Below are 27,168 nucleotides of genomic sequence, written 5' to 3'. Positions count from 1 at the left end.
ATCAGTGGCTTACATTTCTACCTTTAAGAAACTAGAAAACCGAAAAGCAAATTAAGTCCAAAGCAAATAGAAAAAAAGGAGTTAATACGGATCCAGTTGACGTCAATGAAATGGATTGATCCAAGTCCAGTTGAAGACATAACAGTAGAAATGATCCAAAGTGAAACATGGAGAATAAAGAGAGAAACTTTGTTGACATAACTAAGCTTGGGCCAGGACTTGTGTTGTGGATTCTTTCCATACACACCTTAGTGTCGTGTGTAGTATGGGGTGTTTGACAGGAGCTTCTTTAATGCAGATTTACTGTGTTCTGATGCCTGCTTTTAGAGGAAGTTTTTAATAGCTAGTTTATATCCCACAAAGGATGATTATGTTTTTAGGAGCTGTTCTTATTAATTAGAATTAATTGACAACTGGACTGTATTTTACATTTTTAAAAAATACGGTCATCTTAATATAATAGTTAATAAACATTATGTTTTATTTGCTGATCTCATTATCTAAAACTCGTCTTTGTTCTTAATGTCTTCAGACTTTTTTTTATTAGTTACAGTTGACATACAATAGTATATTACTTTCAGGTGTACAGCGTAGTGGTTAGACATTTATATAACTTACTAACTGATCATCGCCCCGATAAATCTAGTGCCCACCTGACACCACACATAGTTATTGCAATATTATTGACTGTATTCCCTATGCTGTGCTTTACATCCCTGTGACTATTTTTATAACTGCCAATTTGTACTTAATCCCTTCACCTTTTTCACCCAGCCCCCAACCCCCTCCTATCTGACAACCATCAGTTTGTTCTCTGTATCTATGAGTTTGTTTCTGTTTTGTTTGTTCATTTATTTTGTTTTTGAGATTCCACATATAAGTGAAATCACATGGTATTTGTCTTTCTCTGTCTGACTTATTTCACTTAGCATAATATCTCTAGGTCCATCCGTGTTGTCACAAATGGCAAGATTTCATTCTTTTTTATGGCATTCTTAGAGATAATTTAAAAAATTGGTTGTTCTTTTTTGAACTTTGTTACCCTTCTACGCAGTCTATATACACATATACATATTGTAATATATATACATATTGTATAATGTATATGCTTTTTATTTATACGTGTGTGTGTATACAGACCCATTATTGCCTTAAGATGGTTTATTTGAAAGGTAGAGAATGTGATAGATGTGACTACTTTTGCACATCTTTAAATTGTTTCAAGTACAAGATTTAATAGTAGGTTTTTTGCTTTTATAAGACATACCAATGATGATACAAGTTTTCTTTTGCAAGTAATGTATTTTCTCCTTGTTATAGGTCCTTTTGTTCTGCATCACAGCTGCCATGTACATGTTCTTTTTCAGGTATGTTCTGTTATACCAATTTATTTTAATAGAAAAAATAGAGTTCTTTTACAATTTTTTATCAAGCATGTAACTAAAATGTTCCCCAAATAATTACCACTGCAAGTGGCATGAGTTTCGTTTTTTCTAGAGTGGTTAGAGATAAATCATCGCTCCTTAGTAAATAGAGAAAGAGAGGGAAGGAAGATTTCTTTTTTTCACATTCTACTAACAGGTTTATTTGGAAAGCTGAATATGTAAATTTAAATAGTCCTCAAATACTGATAGGTTTTTTCGTGGGCCTGAGTTTAGATATTCTTCACTCACCTTATAGAACAATTAACATTTTAAATTTGAATGAGAAGTGATGGTAAGGTTTAATCTAAATTTTCTGTGAAGGTAACCTAGCACATCAATCATAGACTATAAAATATTAAATTAGTCCATGAGGTCAGAGTTGTATTTTTCATTGATGCTGAGACTCGGAGGAGTGTGGGGGAGTTTTAAGATGGCTCGAGTTTTCAGTGCCAATAAAAAGGATGTCTGCTGTTGTTATGTAACCATGGCAGCATGGGAATATGATTTTTGTTTAGAAAGAGTCTACTTCTTCATAATCTTCAGTGATATTAGTAATTCCCATTTATTTCACTCTTATTGCACTCATTTGAATAGGTTCTTGGTATTTCTGGATATATGCAGAATTCAATCACAGCAGTAAGGACCAGGCTTTTAAAATTAAAATTTATACTTAATTGACAAAGGCAATTATGGATTTTAATAGGATATATTTAGATATGTCTTTTATCATTTTCTAACTTAAATAAGATAATTCAACCATACCAGAATTTTTGAACAACAAATTTCCTGCCAGTACGTCCTAATAAATATTTGATAAGCACAATGATATAGTTTAAATTATTTTGACTTTACAAAAAATATTATATGCAAATATAAAAATGCTGATGTTGCTGTTATTGTTCTTGTAAAGGGACAGCTAGGCTGTTAGAAAGGAAAAAATGCATAAAGTTTCAGGGTAGGGAGGACTTGATCTGCAAAGGATCGATAATGGGATATGTAGTATTTTATGTCAGTTATTATGACTGAAAAATCATTGCATCGATCTGGTGCTGTTTGTGAAATAGTTTGACTTACCATTTTAAAGCAGCTCTGTGTACACCCTATGATTTCTGTGGTCTCTTATATTTTAATAATTTAGGGATGAGGTAGAGGAGTTAAGATCAATGACGACTTCATTTTATCAATTTTCAAAAAATTCATAATTGTCCTCAAACACATTAACAGGACAATATTGCAAAAAGTTCAGGTGGTTTATCTTTATGTTCTTTCTAGTCTAAAGATAAAGCATACCTGGTGAGGAAAATATAGAAAATATAAAACCTTAGAAGCATAACTTTTGTTGATATACGCAGGAGGAAAGTACATCAATACAATATCAAGTAAATTTTCTTTTTATGAAAATTCCTAACAGAACAGGTAGTTAAATGAAATAATCCTTCCCAATATGGTACTTAAAGACCACATATTTGATCAACGTTTAGCATTTCTTAGTCATCAGAAGTTTTTGATGTTTTAAAAAACAAATTGTGTGTTGAATATGGTGATAATACTCAATTTTTAGCATGGTTCTTTGAAAACTGCTGCCATAAGCTAGTATTTTTGCTGTAGAAAGAAAATCAACCCTATAAATATGTATTTTGGTGCAGAGCTACGGAACCTTTTCCTGTTTCAGTCACAAAGTCTAGGTTAAGTTAAAAACAACAATTTAAAATACTTTCCAGAAGGCTCAATACAAGGTTTTAGTGCCAAGACAAACATTTTCAATTTTCTGAGGCAAGGGGTTGTTTTTCTCCTAAAAGAAGCACTATCACCAAATTCCTAGTGTTCTTGGCAGAAGTTAGTTTGAATAACTCAACAAAAGAGGTTTGGTAAATGGTAAAGTAAAGCTATTTATAAAGTACTGCAACTAAACAAAACAATGTTACATGTTTGTTTGAACTCTAGCATGTGTTTAGAATGAACAAACAATATTGTACATAGCAGTTAACAAGTCCAATTGCTTTAGAATATTTTATTCTGAAGATTAAACTTTACTATAAATAGATATTTGAGGACACATTTCATTTATTAACAATTGTTTTAGTTCTAATAGCATAAAATTGGACAGGTAAATATCAAATGATATTGTCCCCAGGACTCCATTTATGGTAACCTCCTTTGAGAAGACGATAAGGGAAACATTTTATGTTAGAAATGAGTCAACGTGTGTTTTTATCCTAACCCATAAATGGGAAAATGGGAAATGAAACCCCCTTTCAATGGAGAGAATGTGTGCCAATTTTTATTTTTTTAAAGAAAAACTTGAGGAAGCAGTTCCATAAGTGTTTTTTAACAGTGATATATGATGTAATGGTTATAGTATGAATTTGCTTAAGAAGCAACACAATGTTATTTGGTATTGAAATTATTGGTATTGAAGTACGTAGAGAAAAATGTACTTTTACAGAGCTTTTAATAGGTTTTATTTTACAGGTATAGTTTTTTTCACATACAGTATCTCATACATGGTGATCTTGATTTTCAAGTTGTACACCAAAAATAAGGCTTACGTTTAAATGGAACACTGGGAATACTTCCGAGGCTTGGGTTGAGGAAAGGTAGTATGTGAAGTGAGAGTTATTTCTAGTTTTGTTCTAGTTCTTAGCCAGCTGGCCATCTGGCCATCCAGCTGTCGATTGATACGAACAAATATTATGGATTCTTTTAGGGATTGGGGTACAATATTTTGAAGGTGTTCTGAAAGAAGTCTCTGTACATCTGCAGTGAGCATTCTTCATAATGGTTCTGCCTCCTTTACTCAGTTTTTTTATTATTTTGTGTTACTATCACAGCTTCACCTTAAAGCATTGTCTGTCACTATCAATACAGGCCAAGCAGAAGTCTTGAAAACTTGGTGAAACATTTTGTCTCATGCATCCCTTTAAAACATTTCTTTACTTCCAAATGTGTATTTATGGGTAAAGCAACCTGCGTTTTTCAAGCCAAAGAATTCATCATAGTTGTTGACTCAAGCTTGACCAGGATCTTCCCAATAATCATCTGAAGAAAAGAAATTAGTTTCTTTTGAACCACCAGCTCTTTTTTGTTTTAATTGAGAAGCAGAAGAAAGAATCAACCATACAACCACTGTGCCAAAACTATTACATTTAATCTTGCTCACAAAAAATAATGAAACATGCAACACTTAAACATAATTTTGTTAGTTTTATTTTCAATGTGAGGTATCTGTGTATGAAGAACACTAATATTTTTTAAAATAAAACAATTCCGTTTCATTATTTCTTTAAGTAATTCAGTTTAAAATAGGTCATAAAGCATATTATGACAACTTTAAGCTCATCCTAGTGAGTACTTAGCTAGAAATTCTTTCCACCTGCCTTTGCAAATCCAACCATTTGTTTAAACAAGTAGATTGAAAGGCTCAGACTTGTCATTGCACATGATCTACAGACTATATATGACTGATTCACAATAGACATATCTCAATCTGATGTAAACATTGAAAAGCATTGCATTTTTAGTTAGAAACCAGTGCAAATTAAAGTTTATTGTGTTTTAAACAGACTTAGAGACAGTATTAATGCCTGCCATTTGATGAATGTGGTCAACTCTCTGTGAAGGCACAAATAATAAAGCATTTCATTAGTGTCAAGATAAAGATGTAGTGTTTGTATGTAAGAAAACGAGACTCCATTGGCTGGACAACCTGCAATTCTTAAGTGAAAAACATTTGTGATTGTCCTCGAATCTCTTTACATAAACTTAGTATCTTTGAAATAACTTTAACAGCAGGTAAAGAACTTTTGATCTGGGTCTTTCAGCTGTTTCCTGATTTTAATGAAAGGCCTTTAAATATTAATTAGGTTCTATTTTTTAAAGTATCTCCTAGACATACACAAACATCCAGTATAGCAAATTACATATGGCATTCGGAATTTGAAAGTTTTACTTCAGGGTTAGGAGAGTTTGCCCTAAATTATTAGTTTTTTATCTTGAAGAGATTACTTCCAGCAATGTAGAGAATGAATTGGGAGTTTGGAGGCAGCATGATCGCAAGTAATGGGAGGATCCCGTTGTAGTTCCCCAGGAGAGAAATGATGAGGACGTGACCGAGAGTTATGGTAATGATATGGTGGAGAGTGGGTTTATCAAACATGTGAGGATTGCTGCTTGGATGTGGAAAAGCGAAACATTGGAATCAGAAAACTGAAACATATGTGGAAACTGAGTCACAGGTTTTGCAAATACGTGTAAGGTTGCGGTCCTGTTAGACATTCACATAGAGATATATAGATACCAGTGGGATAATTGGAGTTCAGAAGATAAAATAGAGGCATTCTTGACTGTCACACTAGCTGCTTAACTTTAGACAAATTATGTAACTTCTATATACATCAGTTTCATCATTATTAAAAAGTATAAAATATTATCTGGACCTAATATGTGGCTTTTGGGATTAAATGAGATACACTATCTTTCAAACTTTTTTGGGTGTGGCCTAAAATAAAAACTACTTTTTGTATTGTGAACACACACACACACAGACACACACACACACTTCCCAGAATAATACTTAACCTTACTACATATAACACGTTTGGATATTTTCTATCCTAATTTACTTTATTTATTTAAAAAGCTGCTTTGACCCACTAATGGGTAACAACCATCTGTGTGAGAAAATACTGAGCCTAACACATGTGAGCAACTGACACAGTGATTGTTACCTTAGAAAAAAAGTAGAGTTAAAAGTAGTTATTGTTGTTTTTAAACTAGGAAAAAATTAATTAAAATAGAGAATTTCAGGAATGAGGAATTATCTTTAGTGGAAATGCTGTAGATATATTCAGTGACGTAAGTGTTACAAAGTATTCATTTACTCAAGCAATCCACTGGTCGGTGGTATCCTGCTAGAGAAATTTCTGTGGTTGAGTTGGGATAGTAGATGCAGAAATAAATATGACATTTACACTTTACATAGGTACATTGTATTTGTCAATAAAGTTAGGAAAAAATAAAATGTAAAAATAAATGTGAGATGAGGAAGTAGAATGAGTGTGGTAAACAAAAAGTTTGAGAGGAGAAAGATAAGGCAAGTTGATACAAGATTAAAGGTTTTTCTTTTGTATTTTGTTTCTTTGTTTGTTTCTTTATTTGACTAGACTATGAGAAAGTTAAGTAGATATAAAATGGTTGTACAAGCAGGAGAGAGTGACAAGTTGGGGAATGGGAAAGAGAAGAAAGATAGTCTAAAATGTGGTTCAAAATGTCAACATTTATTGGTAGATTGTTAAAATGTACTTGTCTGGGAGAGATCATGATAAATGATTAGGAAGAATTTGAAACCCTATTTGAAAGCCTTGGACACATGGTTTAAATGAAAGAGGACTGATGTATAGAAGAGGTAGGAAATGGAAAAATCTAATGTTTTTGGCTTCCTAAATTCATTGTCATTCTCAAAAGATACAGTAACTTGTTATAAAAAAATAGACATGGGCTTGTGAAACCATACATCTTCAGAAGGATACATACAGGTGAAACAAGGTGTTCCATAATTGGCAACCAAGCCAGTGTGCTTACCAAAGAATGCAAAATTTTCCCTGTGAAAAGAGAGATTAGGATTATTGCTTTCCTCAAAGTAAATGGACAAGGTGAGACAACATAGGTTCATAAATGTTGTAAATCACTTCCTATGGGGATGCAAAGCTTATTATCATGTCGTATGACTGTATTCTGACCTGCTTTTTGAGGGGAGAGAATTAGTCTACCTGTTTGGTGAATGTACTCTGTCTATGGATGAAAGTTGTGGCTGATCGATTTTCACTTTTTGCTCACAAGCCTTTGAGATACGAGTGCCTAGATAAAGAAATTGCTCAAACATCTTATAACTAATGTAAATGTTTATTGTTTTTAGTGGAAGACAGGGAAATACGGTATGGAGGAAGAGGGTAAACTTAAAGTGCAGCTCCTAAAGTAAGGACTCAGTGGGAATCATTGAATATCAGACCTGGCCAGTTGCCTTTCAAAAATTTGCTGCAGGTGGATTTTCATGAATATAAATATAAATGGCATTAAAATTTTTGTTTTTCTAATGTAAATATTTTGTTTATTTTCATTGACCTCAGAGTTCAATAAGTGGATGACATCCATATGTTATTCGCTCAGTGAGAAGTTTATATCGTTACCATACTATTATGACTCATCGCCAGTCCTCTTATTCTAGTCCCACGGGAGTTCTGAGGTTCCACTAGATATAGGAGCCTCTTTGCGAATCAAGATGGTGGTTTGCAGGTAAAATAAAGGATGAGCCATAATTGTGTTTTTCTTTTCTTATCTGAATATCCTGGCATACACTTTTGACCTATTACAATGTTAACTGCTGTCTAACATTGTTAAGCTAAATCAAGGTGGCACTATGTTGTCTTACTTATTTTTTATTTAGTCTTACAAGCTCCAATTTAGTTAAAATTTAACAGTAACAACAGTTGTATCATGAAAAAGAAGTAATTTGTTCCAAGTTCTCCAAATTGTATTTATTACTGACAGAAGAATTATTCTTCCTGTAAATTCAGTTTATTCTTTACTAGTTCTAAGGAATGGAAATAATTCTGTTTTGAAAATGACAGTTCTCAGAAGACTTTGACAAAGCAGTTTTCAATAAAGCATTTCTGTTTTGAGAAACAAGAAAATTCCCGTTGTGTTTAAAAATCCATTGCGTTTGTCAGAAGTCTCAGCAAATCAAATATTCATAGGTAAGAGAAATAATAAATCATGATAAATTTCTAACAACAATGGCAAATCCTTGAAATAATTTAAATACATTTTTCCCCCCGATGATGTCAGTAACAGTTTGTTAGCATTGGTGGTTATTACTGGTGGGGAGTTTTGAGTAAATGAGTCCCCAGTAAATGTTTGAATGAATGATACTGGGTTTAAGACATTTAATGATTAGAAATAAATTTTTTAGCTTTTCAGAATTTTCATTGACTTAATGAAAAACATAGATGTGTTTTAGGAGGTTCCATGATATAACAGAAATTGTACAGTCTTCAATGCCACACAAAACAGACCTCTCTTTAGATTTTGGCTCTACCATTTACTAATTCTGTGGTCTTCAACAAGTTACTTGGTTTCTTTCATCTTAAATTTTCACCCATAAAATTATCCCTATGGTTATGAGAACTTAGATACCCCTACAAGGAAATAATTTTTTAAAATTGCATTTATGTTTCCAAGCCAATCCTTAAAAGTAATTTAACCTATAAATGAATCCATAAAATGTACTTGGAGTATAGTGCCAGTGGTACTATAGAAACAAACAATATTTATGATAATATGTCTTTGGGAAAATACGTTGGTATTGAATATGTTAGAGCTAACGCACAAGGACTGAGAGTTATGCAGTTCTTGAGCTACTCCGCAGAGTCCCGTGTTGGAAGCAAGAGTTTAGAGCACAGAGACTGGGAAGTGAGGGGATAGAAGAGCAGAATTGGAGAGAACACTTAGGGAGAGGATGGTTAAAACCAGAATAAAACAAAACAGGGTACTACTGCAAACTACAGAGCCAAGGGGTTGGGATTATGGTTTAAACTGGGACTTTCATTTTTCTTTCCTTTTCCTCCTCCTTCACCATCTCCTTCTCACTCTGATGTTATTCTGACTGAAGGGCTATTGGGGCAGAATAATAAGTGGGACTAGAGAAGAAATGGTCTTGCAGGTATAAGGAGGACAGGCCCTGTGGGGGCTTAGGGGTGGGGAGGTGGGGGGGGAGGAGAGCGGAGTGAGGAGGGAAGAAATGTATTGGCCCCAAATTCTCAAAGCAGCAATATTTGGCCACCTGTCTTTATTGTCAGCCTTACTCTCAACTAGTTGCTAGTCCATCCATTGAAACCTGGATAAAAAAAATCTAAAAAGGTTAAAGTGGATAAAGAATGGAACCAACCATGTATCCTTTTCCTTCCACATTCCAAATCTCTCTAGCGTAATATCGCATCATATTCTATCATAACTCAACTAAATGAAGCCACAGGTAATTCTTATAAAAGTATCTTTTTTGTCATGTTTTCATAGCCAAACAGCTGTCATGCACTTGACCCTGCTTCCATGCAGTTGACTGTTTCACCTCTTGCCTTACAGGTGAGGGAGCAGTGGTGTAAAGGGGGGATAAGAAAGAGGAAACAGTTGCTGGAAGCAGTGGGGTAATTGGAGGCCTTAGTTATATTCGGCTAGAGTGGCCATTTATATTTAAAGGATCTACATAAATTTTTGTGTATGTTCAGTGTAGTTGTAGGGCAGTACTTTCCCTAAATTTATTGGTATATCATCTAGGTGGTAAATTATAAAACGTGTGCTATGGTCTGACTGTTTGTGACCCCCATATTCATATGTTGAAATCCTAACTTCGAAGGTGATGGTCATTAGATAGTGGGGCCTTTGGGAAGTGATTGGATCATGAGGGCAGAGCCCTCATGAATGCGATGAGTGCCTCATAAAGGGGACCTGAGAGCTCCTTTGCCCCTTCCACCGTATGAGGGCACAGTGAGAAGATGGCCGTCAGTGAAGAAGTGGGTCCTCACCAGACATCGGCTCTGCTGTTACCTTCATCTTGGACTTCCCAGCCTTTAGAACTGAGACAAATGAAGTTCCATTGTTTATAAACCACATAAACAGTGTGGCTCTGGGGTTTTGTTATACCGCGTTTCCCCGAAAATAAGACCTAGCCGGACCATCAGCTCTAATGCATCTTTTAGAGCAAAAATTAATATAAGACCCGGTACTATATTATATATCATATCATATCATATCATATCATATCATATCATATCATATCATATCATATATATTATACCAGGTCTTATAGTATATCATTCTTAACCCAAATGCCACTTCATGACTGAATATTATTAGAAGACTACCTAATTGTATTAGTCAAAACCAGAGATGCCAACTATACTATGATTTACACAACCGTGCACCTCAGCCAGAATTGTAACTTACTCTGTCTCATTCAGGATTGAGATATAAATATAATCTGTCTTTGAAAATATGAAATTAAAATTATTTGGAATTGAAAATAATTTATAAATGATAAATATAGAAGTTAGAAGCTGTTGGTTATGAAAAGATGATGTAAGATACTCTCAAGAATCATTTTTTAGCTTTATTTAGTTGAGGTATGATATAATGCCTAGATAGCTTTTTTGTTTTTTTAAATTTGGGAATCTATGATGAATATAAGTGAATGATAAAACTTACTTTATAATGAGACATGATATCTTGTAAGTTAGAAAAAACAGCCAAAGTTTTGTGGTGCACATTAGAGGATAAATGGCCTCAACTTAAGATTATATTAAAATGATTTTTTTTGTGAAAAAAAATTTTTTTTGCTCATGGTGGAGAAATATCACTAAACAAAACTATCATCATTATCATCATCATCAACACCCATAATCTCTTATTTTACAGAGGAGCAGCCATCACCTTTGTTTACGTTCTTACAGGACATCTGCTGTGTCTTTCTTCTGTCTGTGTATCCGCCCCACCTGCCCTCCTTTCCTCCCTCCCTCTTCCTGTTTCCCTTCTTTCCTTGCTCCTTTTCTTCCTTCCTCCCTCACTTCTTTCCTCTCCCCTCCCATATAGTATATATGTTATCTGCCCAGCTTCTCAAATGAGATCATATCATGTATGCTGCATGATGAAATGCCTTTTCTTGGCACATCTGCATTAGTAAAGACAGACGTCTCTGTGGTTAGTACTATGCACCACGAAGCAGGAAGCAGGCAACCCAACACCGACAGCATGAAACACAAAGCCTCCTACTTATCATACATACACTCACACTCAAACCCATAGTACCTGCACACACAACACATTATTAGAAGCCACAGAAAGGATTCTGATACGAGTCTTCGGTAAGAAACTGGAGATAACTCTTAACAATATGACTGTAACTAAAATAATTTTTCAAAGCATCTTTTCTTTCAAGTTCTGAGAATCCTCATCTCGGTGCTAAGATATCTGCTTCTGTTTTAGGAGTATTACTACTAGTCACAGAAAGTTCTTAGACTAGACTTGGCTGATATTTGAAGCAGTTAATGTGTAATGTGTAATTGCCTGCTTTCCTAGCTATGAGGAATGCTGTAATTCACTATGTTCTTTTCAATCCTATCTTCCTGTTTCTTTTATTTCCTACTGCTTGCGTTTTCTTAGAGGTCATCAAGGGACACTGTTGTGTAGCAGAATTGGTTAAGAACATGAACTTTGGAGCCAGACTGTGTAGGTTCAGATTTTCACTCCTTCTAACTTCTTTTGTGATTTTGCGTAAGTTGCTTGGCTTCTCTGTGCCTCAGGTTTCTCATCTTAAAGTGTGGATGATAATAGTACTTATTACCTCTTGGGGTTAAAATGACTGCCACATTGTAAACACCCAATAAATGTTAGCTGTTTTTATTATTGAAATCTGAACTGTAAAGATCACATATTGTATGATTTCCATTTATATGAAATGTCCAGAATATGAAATGTCCAGAATAGGCAAATCTATAGAGGTAGAAAGTAGATTTGTGTTCTCTATAGGGAGCCTGTGGGGAATGGGGAGTGACAACTAATGGGTATATCTTTTTCTTTTTAATGTTGATGAAAATATTCTAAAAGTAATTATGATGATGGTATCTTCATACAAGTCTGAAGATACCAAAAACCAGTGAGTGATATATTATAAATAGAAAGTTGGTTAGTATGTGAATTATATCATTTCAACTCTCTTAGAAAAATCTGATCTGGAAACAGATCTTTGTTGCACAGTAACGTGGTGGTTTTTGTGTTCCCACCATTAAACATCCCTCTGGTTGCCACATCTCATGGATTTTACTGTTTTTATGGGCACATAGGCAGACATTGAATGAGAACATTGGGCAACTTCCGTTTTTCTCAGGTGAATGTGAAGGAGTGTTCCCTGGGAGATTGACAGAACAAGACTATGCAAGTGCGCTGCAAGGCTTGTCAGCTCTCTTTCTAGAATTATGGTTACTCTTAGTTCGGAGATACTACACTTTAGAATTAGAAGGGAAATAATAGAAGTCATAAGTATATATGAGATTGTTATTACAACATTGTCCTAATAAAACTGAAAAATTTTTGATACTTATGATTTAGGATGTTTTTTACTTTGTAGTGACATTTCAAAAGTACAATTTTAAAAGAGTTTTATAGAATTGCCAACTAAAACTAATTTTGGAAATATATGCAAATATAGTATTATATTTTGAGCATATATTTCACAGATTGCATTTGAGTTGTTGATATTGATTATATTTTGAAGATAATTTTATTGTATTTTCTGTTTATTTTGGGGGGTGTTCCAAAAATCACTTTCCTTGTCATAGAAAATTTTTCGAATGAATAGAAGGGCACAGAAGGAAATTATATGAATATATGTATCATATCACATGTTTTCTCCCTCTATGGTCTATTGTAGATATTTTTCAAAAAATCACAGATAGCAAAAATTGGAACTATTTGGAATTATTCCAATTTGAATCCTTAAAACTTCAAATAAAATATCCATGTATGGAAGCTTATTTTTCATGCTGTATAGGTTCAGTGACAGGGCTTACTGGGAGAGGAAGTACATCACTTACAGCTGTGCTGAGCTGAAATTCACAGCAAAACAATATTTTTCCACCATTATCAATTTTCAGGCCAGATGCTATTTCTAATATGTGACTGAACCAGTCACTGAACCAGGCAGGTGTTTACCTGCAAGGTGAGCTGGTCAAAATAGAAGCTTTTAAGTTCTAAAATTTCAGTCCAAGTTTTCCCTAGAAGAAGGAAAAGGTGGGTCTTCTCTCTTTTTTATGTTCTCTTGTCAATCAGAGAGCCTCTTTGTGATGGTGACTGACTGCTGGCTTATATCACGTTTCTGTCATCCTAAAATGTGAAAAGAAAAGGAGGAGAACAGCTTTGGCTTCTCAGGCCTCAGAGAATAAGTTGCTTGTGGCAGCCCAGGACTTCTGAATCCAAGCTGCGTTGGAATGCTTTCTTTAGCGAGTCGTTCACTGAAATGGAGTATGTAATTCTTAAGGTTTTGAGCTCCTTGGGTATATTCAGAACACGAATGAAATGTAAAATCAGATGATGGGAAGCAGTTGAACTTACGAGATTTGATTTCTTCTATCACAAACACATCCAGCTTGAATATTGGAAGAAAAGTTTCTAACTTAATCCCTGTTTCTTGCTTGAATGTTAAAAAATTGCTTTTGAATTGGTGTCATGCAGGGTGGCATGCGGAGTCTCTGCTCCTGCTCCCCACCTAAGAACGCAGGACATGGTGAGGCCAAAAAGGAGCACCCACGGAGCCATAAATAGGGAGTCATACCACTATATTCTCGCTGGCGACTGGGTTGGAGAAACAGGAAACAGGAGCCACACGATCTGCAACCCTCACTCCGCTGCTTGCCAGCTCAGCCACCATCTTCTTGCTAGCCCCCATTTCCTGCTAGCGTAGCCACAGCAGTTATATTAGTGGCCAATGGCTCACTGGTTACAGCTGACGGCCAACTAGCCACAGCTGATGGCCATGCAATCACAGTTAATGGCCACTTACTACCCGAGTGAGCACCTTTCCATGTGAGGCCGAGAGCCTGGAAACTGCACTCCTGGCTCGTCCCCACAATTGGATAATTCCCAATTCTAATATTTTGGATAAACCTCCCTTACAGGATGTCATTTTAAGGTATTTTCAGGGATTCTTATGAAAATTAAGACTCTCCTCACCTCACGTTTTAAAATGACCAGCAACTTCTACTGGTATAAAACATGTATGAAGATTCATTATAGCTAGCCGACCTTGTTGAAATTACTTGAGTCCTAAGAATTTTATAATTATTAAAGCACTGATTACTGAAGTTATTGTCTATTCCTTTTGGATTTTAGCTTACATCCCTTATAATTTTCTTTTATATTTTAATGATTAGGAAAAACCGTGGAATGAACGTGAGTTGGAATGATGTAGCTTTCACCTTCTTAAGAGAATATAGGCCTAATAAATAGTGTTAATTTTGTATTATTCTTTGCAAAAGCAGAAATGAAATAGTTCTGATGAGAATGAAAAAGAAAGGTTTTGTTATCAAATGAGATATTTTTTATTGATTCCTAAGTACACACTCGTTAATGTTCAAGAGACATACAGCATTCCCCCGCTATCCAAAAGCAGAGATTTCCTGTGAAACCTTTCGTAAGCCAAAATGTCATAAAGCGAAGAAGCAGTTAGTTACCATTAATTTAAATAGAAAAATTTTTACATTTCCCAGACCCAAAATATAATCTACCAACTCATATCAAATATGCTTAATTACGTCCAGTTTTACGCTAAGTGTAACTCCCTTTCCAGCTTTTAGGCTTTTCTGAGGCCTGAGGCCACGCCTTGGTAACGTTGTGAACGAAATAACCTGAGTTAGAGCACAGATGCTCACAGTCGCAGTTCCCAGATGCTGAGGGAGGTTCTCGGGAGGAAACTGGGCTGTGCGGCCCAATCCTGTGGCTCTGGTGTGTGGTGCTGCCTCACGCGGCTGCCTCTGTGAAGGCTGGCTGCAAAACAAACGCTGTTTTCACTTTTTCCCTTTTTTCGTAAAGGCAAAAATCCTCTGGATTTCTTCTGGTTAGTGAAAACAGGTACTAATGTAGATCTTTCTTAAAAATGAACAGGAACACGAACTTTCGAAAAGTGGGGGATACCTGTAAAATGAACTGTTATGAATTTATGACGTAAGGGTCATAAGGGAATTCTCAAACTTTAATATGCATGCACATCACTTAGGAGTTTTAATTGACATATGATTATGTTTCAGTAGGTCTGGGGTGGTGTCTGAGCTTGTGCATTTCCAACAAGCTCCCAGGAGATGCCAGTTGCTGCTGGTCCTGGAATCATACTCCGAGTAGCAAAGCTATACGTCACCTCAAGAAATAAATTACAAAATTTCCTTAAAATCTTAAAAAAAAAAAAAAATCCAGAGAATATAATCCCACTGCCTCTCTTGGCAACTTTATCTAGTAGTTCACAGCAGTATAGAGTCAAGACATTTTCCCCGGATAGCTTAAATCTCTGTAACGAGGGAATGGGCTTATTCTAAAGTCCTTTATTCAGGTGAAACAGAACACAGCTATTCATATAATTGATTTAGATGCTCAAAAGATTATTAGGTCTCCTTTCCTCCTTCTTACTGTCTTCTCAACTTCAACTTCCTTTAGCATTTCAACATATATTTTACTTTATTACTCCAATTTGAACTGCAAATCATGTTTGCAGGGTAGAAATGATGAGTCTTTTATTCAGTAGGTGAATTGATGAGAGATGTCATTAATCAGTTATGAAACAAAAAGACTAGTAAAAGCAAGTCCCTCTTTAAAAAAAAGAATAGTTAATTGTACAAGTAATCATTACTAAGTTTTTCTGAAACTTTCAAATGTAAAATATAGAGTAAAAAGTGAAAGTTCCTCCCCCTTTCATCCAGTTCCCTCTTCCTGCTTCTTTTCACTTGAAACCATCTTAACAGCTTGGCATATATCCTTCTAGAAAACTTTCTGTATGTACCTATTTACCTATGTCTGTAGTTATTTTGAAGAATAGAATCACATATTACATATTTTTCTACAGTTTTTCTATTTAATAATATACGTAGGGTTCTGTCCATATGTCAGTACATGTAGAGCTACCTCATTGTTTGTAAGGGCTGCAAAATATCTGTAAATAATTCTTTTAAATGCTCTTAAAACTGTTTGCAGTTTTTCACTATTACAAACTGCACAACTGTGAACATTCTTTTAAAAATGTCTTTGTGCACACATTCCAGTGTTTCTGTAGACTAGATAGTTACCAACAAATGGATTCTCTCAGTTAAGTATACGCACACTAGACAGATTTAATAGATGCCGCAGATCATCCTTTCCAAGAGGCAGTACCAGTCTATTGTCTCTTGTTGGTTCTCAATCCTGGTTGTCAGTAGTTTTTACCTTTGTTAATAAAATGAGCTAAAAAGTAATGCCTCATTTTTGGCTTACCTTGTACGAGGTGTGATCAAATTCACCGTTCAAATTAAAAAAAAAATTATAGTAAAAGACACATTGCCATTAACCCCCATCAAAATACTCCCCCTTGCTTTGAACACACTTATCCCATTATTCTTGCCACTTTCTGAAGCAGTTCTGGAAGTCCTTTTTTGTGAGGGTCTTTAGTTGTGCTGTTGCGGCTGCTTTGATGTCCTGAATCGATTCAAAACGTTTACCTTTCATGCTCATTTTGACTTTGGGGAAGAGATAGAAGTCGCACGGTGCCATATGAATAAGGTGGATGAGGACACACCGTAATATTTTATATTTGATAGAAATTGCCATATCAGAAACAATGTGTGACACGGAGCCTTTCCGTTGTGATAAAAAAATACGGTGAATGCTGCTGCCGAGTGCCATTAAATGGAAAGGCAGGGATCTTTAATATGGGAAGCGGTGTGTCGAACCTCAGTAACAGTGTGTGACAAGTTTCAGCTTGTTTGGTGCAGTCAGTCGGTTGTGAGCTATGGTTGAGAGAAGGTGTGTTTTCAAGTGCCGTAAATCATCCTCCATCGTGACAATGCTCCATGTCACACATCACTTCTGGTATGGCAATTTCTGTCAAATAAAAACATTACGGTGTGTCCTCACCCACCTTATTCACTGGATCTGGCATCGTGAAACTTCTGGCTCTTCCCCAAAGTCAACATAACTCAGGACATCGAGGCAGCCACGACAGCACAACTAAAGACACTCACAAAAGAGGACTTCCAGAACTGCTTCAGAAAGCGGCAAGAACGATGGGATAAGTGTGTTCAAAGCGAGGGGGTATTTTGAGGGGTATTAATAGCAACGTGTCTTTTACTGTAATACATTTTTTTAAATTTAAACATTCACCTAGTTTTTGATCACACCTTGTATTTCCCTGATAATCAGTGAGATAGAACATCTTTTTATCGGTTTATTAGTCCAATTGGTTTATTAGTTTATTATTTGATTTCATATCCTCTACCCATTCTTTATTTTTTGATTTCTTGTGCTGATTTGTAGAAGGAACTCTTTATATGCTGTTAATATTTATTTTTTTCTTGTTACATTATTGTATCAATCAGCTGTTGTGTAAACAACAACTATAAAATCTTAGTGGCCTATCACAAGCAAGTTGACTGGGCCAGATCTGTGTCCCCTGTGGATCTGTGGGTCCGTTAGGGCAGGTCTGCTCCCATGTGTTCATTCTGAGGCCCAAGCTGAGGGGACAAAAGCTATCTATGCAGGGAAAGCTCATGGCAGTGGCATGAGATTTGTTTTCTCTCATATCATCTCCAAAATGTCAATGCATATATATTTTAAGTACTTTATTTGAACCTTGCACATATAAGTTATCTGCCCATTTACCAAAGTATTTTCTTTGAGTATGAGTTCCCTAGCTGTAGTTCTGAGTTGTTTTTGTTGTATAAACCATACTTATTTAGGTATTGTCTTCCAAAGCATTCAACTCAGTTTCCATGGAAAAAAAACTTTTTCCTTTTTGGTTTATGTAATATGTAGGTCAGTTACATAATTACATTAACAAATACAAATGAAGTAAGCACATTTGGAGAGAAACAGCTGTCCTTGGCAAGCATAAAACTCAACCGGTGTGAATAGACATGTATGTGGTCATATTTGGGAGTGCTGGTTTTCTCTTTGAGCAATGAATACGAACATTAGAATGTTTTACAGAGAGAAAGTAGGGACCTAAGATAAATTTGTCTGATATATATAGTCTCTTACATGGAGTTTGGATTAAAGAATTTTCTACTGCAAAGAGCACATTTTAAGAATATTTGCCAACTTCTGATGCTCCATCTTTGGTCTCTGTAATATCATCATCATGGTCCTCTTTTCCATTCTCTTAGGATTTCTTCCGTGCTGTAAAGCTTTCAAGATTTGGCTCCTACTTTTGTCATTGTCATTGATTGTAGTAGAGCTAAACTTCAAAGTCATACTTTTACTGTAGGAACCACTTTATATATTTGACACACATCTTGAAGCTTATTTATTTTAGCCTAAAAATAGCTGAGGTTGAAGGATTCATGAACTATATGCTAGCTGTGTTAATTTGATATGTTGCAAAATTCCAAAAATGAAAGTGTTTCCTTTAAAATGAATAACAATACTTACTGTTTCAAAGAATTGTAGATTTTCGGAGTAGAAAGCAAATTAGAGATTATGTAATACAGCATGATCACTTTTCTGGTGAGGAAACGGAGTTTCTGAAGATTTTTGTGACTTGTCTTAGCTCATACAGCAGTTGAGGCAGAGGTAGAAATAGAATTTTGAATAATTTATTTTAAAATACTATAAATTATTTCAAAATAGTTGAATATTTTGAAATGTAAGTGCGGAACATAGCAAAAGAGTCAATGTTATTTTTGTACTCTTAAAGACTACAATGCAATGGAAAGTCATTTTGAGAGGAAAGATGAAATTAAATAGAAAAATCTAGAAATCAAGGAAGAGAAATTTGGTCAAAATTTTCTCAATGCATATTTTGGTTTTTATGTATGAAATAGTTTTGACTGTATCAGAAATACCATCATCACATGGGCTTATTAATCTTTCTATTTGAAATAATAAATATTTCTGATTATTGCCATTAGAAATCTTTGGAATTTCCTTTCTCGTGACTAGATTTTTAAACCAGAAGGTAGCTTTCTTCTGTCTTGTGTCTCAGTGTCTCTCTCTTTCCTTCTCTTCCTCTCCTCCCTTCTCTACCCTATTTCTTTTCTAATCTTTTGTTGTTTTCTGCTTTGTTGCTTTAATATATAGTGTCAAGGAAGTAACTGGTAGTGCACAATGGCATTTGACATTAAATTTCCATCACACCATTTTCAGTGTAACAAATGTGTGCCATTTTAGAATGGAATTAAATTTATGTTACTGTTTCCTTATGCATTATTAATAATTTCTTAAGAGGAAGATACTATACAATAGCATGTATTTATAATTATTTCTGATCTTTTATCATGAATTGATCAATGTTTTCTTTATGAAATGTAAATATATATGTATTGGGGATTTATTTGAACAGCAGTTTGTAGATTTTAAGGATTTTGGTTGTTTTTATTTCTGCAACGTAGTTCCTGCCTTAAGCTCACTAGATATAGTCAATTATCATTTAAATGAAATCTTCCAAATTTAAGGTATAAGAATTTCTTCTAGGAAATCAGAAATGCCTTAAACTTTATTCTGTTTATTACCTTTGAGGACATTATTTTATTTCTAATATTAATGTTTATCTCATTGAAAAATAATTGACTAGATTCCCAAAGAGATTTATAAAAAGAGATTGTTATTTTTTGAAGCTATGAACTACTCGAAATTTTGAGTCTGAAGCTGTGTTGTAGAATATAGGTTTTACATTCTTATTTTTTTTTCAGATCAAATTTGCCACAGTAACAATAAGCTACAACTGAAATATGAAACTTTGACATAAAGCAGAAATTGGAATGTTACTAACAGCTGTTGTCATAAAAGAGATTGACTAGAATTTTATTGTGTTTCTAAAACATTATCTTCTCACAAGGCTTTTTTAGCTTACTGAATTTAAGTTCTAATTCTGCTCTGCTTAATCTCACTTCAACAGTCAAATATTGTTTCTTCTCGTTCCATACATGAATTAAGTAGATATTAGGCCGATCACATTTACCTTGTATAAGGTTCTATTTGGTCTAAATATATATATTTTTCAAATCATAATTCCTCTGAATTTTACTGTTTTAACTGGTTAATAACATGCACTTCAGTTCCAGTCCTGACCTGTTGCCCTGTTTCTAACCCTGCAAATCTAACTAGATTCCCTATTCTTGACTGTTAAACTTTGTGTTTAAATTCAGCGTAGTTCTTCTTTTGAGCATTTTCTTCTCATTTTTCCCCCCACCTGTCAGAATGTCTTCTCTGTAAGTTGTTATCTACAAGGTGAGAATAATTATATAGGCCACATTTTGGGCACAATATACTTTCTTTCAGTGCCCAATTTTATTTGGAGTATAACATAATTTTAAAATTGCTTATGTGCCCTAGGTAGAACCTCTCTATATTCTTACATATTTGTAACACTTTTCTATAGGAAATAGTATAGAAAGTCGGATTTCTGGGTATGCAACTTAAGTGAACGAAGTTTAAAATTCTTATGAGAAGAGCTAACAATACACTAGTGAGAGAGACGAACATAATGAATCTGAGGAACAGATACTTATCTAAATTTTGTCTGCTTTGATGGGGTCATATGCTAATAGGAATTTTACATGTAAATAGCATACAAGCACATATGACTTATAAAATCCACCATACCAGTCTGTCTCCCAGAGCATCAGAGCCAGTTTGTCCCTTTCTTCCAGCTGGAAGGGACTGTGGATGGTGAGACTTCGATGAAAAATGAAATAATTATAGCTAGGTAATACTGAGTGCTGACTTTGTCTCAGGCACTGTGCAAAGGACTTTACGAACAGTATTGGGTTCATCCTTACTACTACCCTAAAGGGTAATTACTGACATTTTCTCTATTTCATATGTTAAGAAACTGAGGCTTTGAGAGGTTAAGTAACTTGCCAAGGATTGTATAACTAGAAGTAAACAGAGCTCCGACTTGAATTTGGGTCTTTCTAACTTCAAAGCCTGTTCTCTTCATTTCTCACTCTACCTGACTACACCAGTACTTCCCAGTCTTTCCTCATCATATATACGAAATGTTCGTGCATGTTTTCATATGTCAGACAGACAAAATGTTCGTGCATGTTTTTATAGCACAGTAGGCAAAATAGCTGTGCTACTTCTACCTGGAAGCAGCTGACCTGGAGAGTCTGGGCACCCTAGGGGTCTCCCCTGCTCCCACCAATTCAAATTCAACTAAGGAGGGATTAGTACCTAGTCACATGTTCAGTCATTTGTGGCAGCCACACCTACTGGGAAGCTCTGTTCTCCACTATCCTGTCCAGAAAATGTGAGGTGAGAGGTTCATGTCCTTTTTCACAATGTCACAGCGTTGCCCGAAAACGGGTTCTTGGTGTCATCACAGGAAAGAATTCAAGGACGTAATGAGTAAGCCAAGAAGCAGTAGATTTATTAAAAAGATAAGAAGATGGTACACTCCTAAAATGGTGGGAGCAGGCCGGCCAGGAAAAGAGCATCTGCCCAGATGAATAAAGAGGCTTAGGAATGTATTACTTCTAAAATGACGGTGCAAAATATTAAAGTTTTAGGGCTGGTGTTACAGGCATTCCTAGGCGGGTTCTCTCTGACCACCTCCTCCTGTGGAAGGAGGAACTTTTGTCCTTACTTGGCTCCAGTTGGAACTGTCATGGCAACATAGGGGGTGGAGATTTTCCCTGCCCGTAGTGCTAATAATATTATGATCTATTATAATTAGCTAAAGTTCACTTTGAGGGGCAAGATGGCGTCCTGGACCTGTTCTAGGCCATGGAGATCTAGTTCTGGCCTGTCTGGTAGCTGCACTTTTTTCTTAAGGATGATCTCATCTCCTCCCTCCTTTGTTTCCCCACACTTCCTCCTTCTCTTCCTTGCCCTCTCTCCCTGCGGCCCTGTGTCCCTATTCTTTTTGACCAAGGTAACAGCACTGCCTCCAGCTCCCCTTACCATCACAGGCGAGGTAGTAGGAGTTTGGATTGGAGATGTGTTCTTAGTTCTGTTATGTCCCCCCCTGGCACCTTTTCTTTTCCTATCTGCTATAGAAGCAGCAACACGTAACTGATGGTTGAGTTTTGTTCATTCAAGAAATATTTATTGAATATTTACTATGTGCAGTGCTAGGTGTTTTGGTAGTTAAAAAGATTCAGTCTGCCAGAGGAAGTTACATTTGTTGCTATGGTCTAGAAGTTTGTACCTCCACCCCATCCCAATTCATATGTTGAAATCCTAACTTATAAGGTGATGGTACTAGGAGGTGGGGCTTTGGGGAGGAGATTAGGTTACGAGGGCCTGAACACTCGTGGATGGGATTAGTGTCCTTCTAAAAGAGGCCCAAGAGAGAGCCGTTGTTCCTTCTGCCATGTGAAGACACAACAAGAAGGCTCCAGCTATGAAACAGGAAGTGGGCCCTCACCAGACACCGAATCTGCTGGTGCCTTGATCTGGGACTTCTCAGCCTCCACAACTGAGAGAAATAATTCTGTGTTGTTTGTAACCCATCCACTGTGTGACATTTTGTTAAAGCATCTCAAATGGACTAGACATTTGTACGTAAATTACTTTCATTTGGCAGGTGAAGTGTCATAACATCGTGGCGTGCACACAGGGCAACTAACAGGAAGGGTACTGTTGGTGGTATAACTGGGAAGTGTAGAAGTAGTATTTCTAACAAGTAGCATCTTATTCAAGCCTTGAAACATTAATACAATTCTAACACAAGAGATCAAGACGTTGGTGATGAAGATAGCCCTGCAGATGGAGTTGATACCATCAGGAACGGCTTAGAGGTTAGAATGCTGATAGTTACGTTTACATGTGAAAAAAAAGAAAGGAAAAGGGGGGAAGCTGGAGGAAGGAGAAAAGAACGCTTTCTTGCCTCATTATTCCTTCCAGTCGCTACCTTATTTCCTTCTTCCTATTTACAGCCAAATTTCTCAACTCAGATGTCCACATTTGCTCTTTGTGTTTCTTATGTTTCATTATAATCTGATTTCCACCACGTTGTGTTTCTGAAATTGTTTTCACTGAGATCACTAAAGACACCCTGTAACTAAATGCACTGGACACTTTTATGTTCTTACCTTGCGAGGTCTCTCAATTACTCATGGCATTGTTGCCCACTTCTCATCTCTTAAAAGACTCAATAGTTGCCCTGAAATTATGCTCTTTTGATACGTTTTCTGTCTAGTCATTCCTTCTTCTTTTTGTTGTCTTCTTCTTACCATCCCTTAAATTTTCATATAGTTAATATTCTTTTCTAGGACCTCAGCTTTTCTTACTTTCATACTCTCTGTGGGTAATCTTACACATTTCTGTGGCTTCAGTGACCATGTATGCACTGATGACCCCCTAATCTATATCTGTAGCTCAGATCTCTCCTGAACTTCACATCCGTATATTAAACTGCTTACTTGTCTCACTGTCCCTCAAAATAAATTTTTCCCAAATTGAACTTATTATTTCTGCCTCAGCCCTTCTCCTTAACCCCTTCTCCCTTAAGCTATTTTTCTTCAAGTGTTCATTTCAATGAATCAAAATGCCACTGAACCAAGTTGGTCCCCGTTAGAAATTTCGCCATCATTCCAAACTTATCCTTTTCAATTACTTGAAAATCCAGTCACCAAGAATTATCAATTCTACCTCCTTACTGTATCTCGAATCCCTGAGCCTCTCTCCATTCCCACTAGTGGTGCGCTACTCCGAAATCAAGGCCCCCACTGCCCTGGTTATCCCACGATTGCCTTCTTATAGGTCTCTCCACGCACCTGCTGTTTCTCCTGTCCAGTTCATTTCCCCACTATAACCAGAGAGCATGCTGGTCCTGTGCTTCCAGTTTAAAGCCACTCACTGATAAACTCTTTCAGGTAGTTTAAAAGGCCTTCATAAAGGTCTGGTCTCATAAGGGGGAACGTAGGAATTGAAGTCCATTGTGTGGACTTGAATACCACTTATTAACTTGTGTGATCTCGGACAAGTTACTTATCTTCCCTTTGCCTCATTTCTTTGCTGTGTTAAAATGGGGCTAATAATAAGGCCTAGAATTATTGATAGGATTGAGTGACTTGTTAGAACAGTGCCTGGTACATAGTAATTAGTCAATACATGTTAAATCTTATTACTGTAATTGTTACCTTACCCAAATATGTTTTTTGTTTGTTTGTTTGTTTTTTTAAAATCCAATGTTATGGGATCACTTACCATGGTCGTTCACTGGTTAAAGCACCAGAATTTCTGTGACTTCAGCATATGTGGGGAGCATGTGGTAATCAGTGTTCTTTGTAGACACGTACTAGCAAAAAATAAATAGTTTATCTGCTGACCAAATGAGAGAATAGACAGCTGAACACCACAGGAGTTCAGAAGAGGAAGAAGATATTTTGTGAAAATTTGATCTGTTCTTTAAAAGGATAATCAAGGCAGTGGCAGCTGCAGCAGCTAACATTTATTGAGACCGCACTATGTGCCAGGCACCGTGTGAAACACTTTATGTGCATTATTTTCCTCAACAGAACTTTAAGAAATATTATTTGTAGCCCTATTTTACAGATGAGGAAACTGCAGCTAGAAAGATTAGGAACCCTGTCAAATGTAAAGCTAGAATTCAAATCCACATAGAGGACAAAGACATTCTCCACTTATTCAATCTTTAAAATGTTTTTCCTTATCTGTCACGTCTTTCAAGACAGTGTGTATACACACACACACACACACACACACACACACACAATCTCTTTGTTTAATAGCTTTTAAAAACAGCTTAATGTTATTTTAATTGTATATAAAATATGATGTATTTATGCCAATTTTCTCATCCATAAAACATGTTTTACAAGTAAATAATAGTCTCAATGTGTAGAAAGAAACATACCAAGCATCAGTCTTATAACATGAAAGACTTGGGGAGAATATGATGGTGAATGCCCAACTGCAAAAAAAGGGAGTATTTTACAGGTTGTATTACTTCAGACTTTTTCAGTGAAACATTCTGAATCATGTTTAGAGGAGCTTGTGTTAAATATGTCTATCTTTTTGGTGATCTTATGTAATTTTGCAAATGTAGAAAAGAACTAATGTCCTATTGACAATTTAGAAGTTCTATTAAGGCTTGATTTAATCTGACTCTGTAGGCCTCGTGCATTTCATTAAAAGTAGACCATTTGAAATAGAACTTTTGTTTGAAGATCTGGAATGTTTACATTGGGTTTTTGTTTTATTTGTGACAAACTTTAAATGGCATTACATCAAGTACTATATTTTCAAACAACAAACAGACTAGATTTTCTTGTGAGGATAGATTGGCTTTGGTTACCAAGTATGTACTAATAACTTTTTCTTTCATTTCATTAGAAAAGATTATCTGACAATTATTGCCAAATTTAAGATGGCATCAGACATACGTATTGCACAATTTACTTTTTGTTCTTTCTTTTAAAAAAGTCTTTAAAAGTTAATTTTGATGCCATTTTTTGTTTTTGATAACTTACCCTAGCAGGCCCAAACTATAAAACATTTTCCGTTTTAGATAGTCTTTTGTATGATCTTTTTATATAAACTATACAGGATGTATAGTCTTTTTTTTGATAGAGAGATTATAAACTATGTTTTTAATTGTCAAGATGTAGACAACACAATTCACAAGTTAATTGAGCTCTTATAAAGGGAATATGACTTACGCTTCTCACTAATACCAGATAAAAGAAGGCTTTTTTCTTTGATGAATTTTCTTATAGGTGTATTAATTTCTGTTAATTAGTATTCCATTTGTATTCCAGGTGACTTCTGATTTTTTATCCCCTCTTTTAATAACATCTTGGAAATGAAGTGTTAGGGATTGGTATCTCTTCTCCACTATTTATATCTGTATCGCTAATTTCAGATCATCCATACTGATAGTTTAGTTTGGATTAGGAGTGGGGAAAAGTGTAATCTTAAATTCTTTTCTTTTTTCTTTTTGCTGTGTCTTGAACATAGAGTTAGCAATTTTGTAGTGGAATGAGCACGGGCTTTAGAATGAGGCTAATCTAGATTCAAGATCCACTTTTACCACTACTAGTTGTGCAACCTCTGACAATTTATTCAATCTCTTGGAGCCTATTTCTTCATTCATAAAATACCAATAATTTCTCCTTTGCTGACTGTGTAGAGGCTTAGAGACAATGCGGGTAAGGCCCCTTTCAGTGCTTGAAACATTGACTACTCAGGAAATTTGGGGGATTGTTAAGGAAGATATTTTATCTCAATTGTGAGAAAACATCTGTTAGATCTGTGCTAATCATCAAATATTTCTAGGCTGCTCCCTCCATTCTTGGTCACGTGGTAGGAGTATACTTCTTGGACCCTTGAAGCGAAGTAAGTGTAACCATGCGACTATTTTTGGCCAAAGGAATGACTAGTGCGATGTATGTCACTTCCAGGCAGAAGCTTTGAGAGCCCATGTATCGGTTGCCATATCCCCTATTCCTGTCTCGCTGACTGAGGAAATATGTGTCCAGATAGAGCGTCATTAGCCTGGGTTTCAGAGTGATGCAGCGAACAGAGCCCTCTTGCTGAATTTGCAGTATGAGCTAAAAACAAACTTTGGTTGTATTCCACTGATGTTTGGGGCTTGCCCTTACTGCTACAAAACCATGTCCTGAATTACACAGAACTACGTAAAAGTTGTTTGCAATATTAATGTGAATAAAGCAAAATCTATTGCAAATGAAGATTTTATTTTACCTTTAGAAAACAAAAATTGCTTATGATAGTTCTTTAACTCTAAATTAATCTTGAGCACCCTGGAATGTATTTTATGAGAAGGTGGTGCTACAAGGCATGTTGGAATCCAGAAGTTACGTTTTTAACTAGTTACATGTTGATAGAGTAACATTGTGGGTGGGGAATTGTTAAGCAGTAAAGCCTCTGGGTTTCATTTAGTGTAGAGCACCCCAGGCCTGAAAACAGCAAGAATAGCTGTTTCACACCACTGAACACCATGGGTCCTGAGACAAAGGTAAAAGAAGATTAAGAA

At 35.7% G+C, this 27,168-nt stretch overlaps 1 protein-coding gene across 1 annotated transcript in view; it reads left to right on the top strand.

The window, feature by feature from the left end:
* TMEM135 (transmembrane protein 135) overlaps window positions 1–27,168 on the top strand; it is a 215,515-nt gene that overhangs the window by 135,130 nt on the left and 53,217 nt on the right. Inside the window, exon 6 of the mRNA XM_019739636.2 lies at window positions 1,321–1,367. Within this exon, the coding sequence (XP_019595195.1) occupies window positions 1,321–1,367 (47 nt within the window). The remainder of the gene's footprint in view (window positions 1–1,320; window positions 1,368–27,168) is intronic.

Source organism: Rhinolophus sinicus, linkage group LG06 (genome assembly GCF_036562045.2).
Source record: "Rhinolophus sinicus isolate RSC01 linkage group LG06, ASM3656204v1, whole genome shotgun sequence".
Taxonomy (NCBI): domain Eukaryota; kingdom Metazoa; phylum Chordata; class Mammalia; order Chiroptera; family Rhinolophidae; genus Rhinolophus; species Rhinolophus sinicus.
The sequence above is the reverse complement of the archived record's forward strand: the minus strand, read 5'-3'. Positions and strand labels throughout refer to the sequence as shown.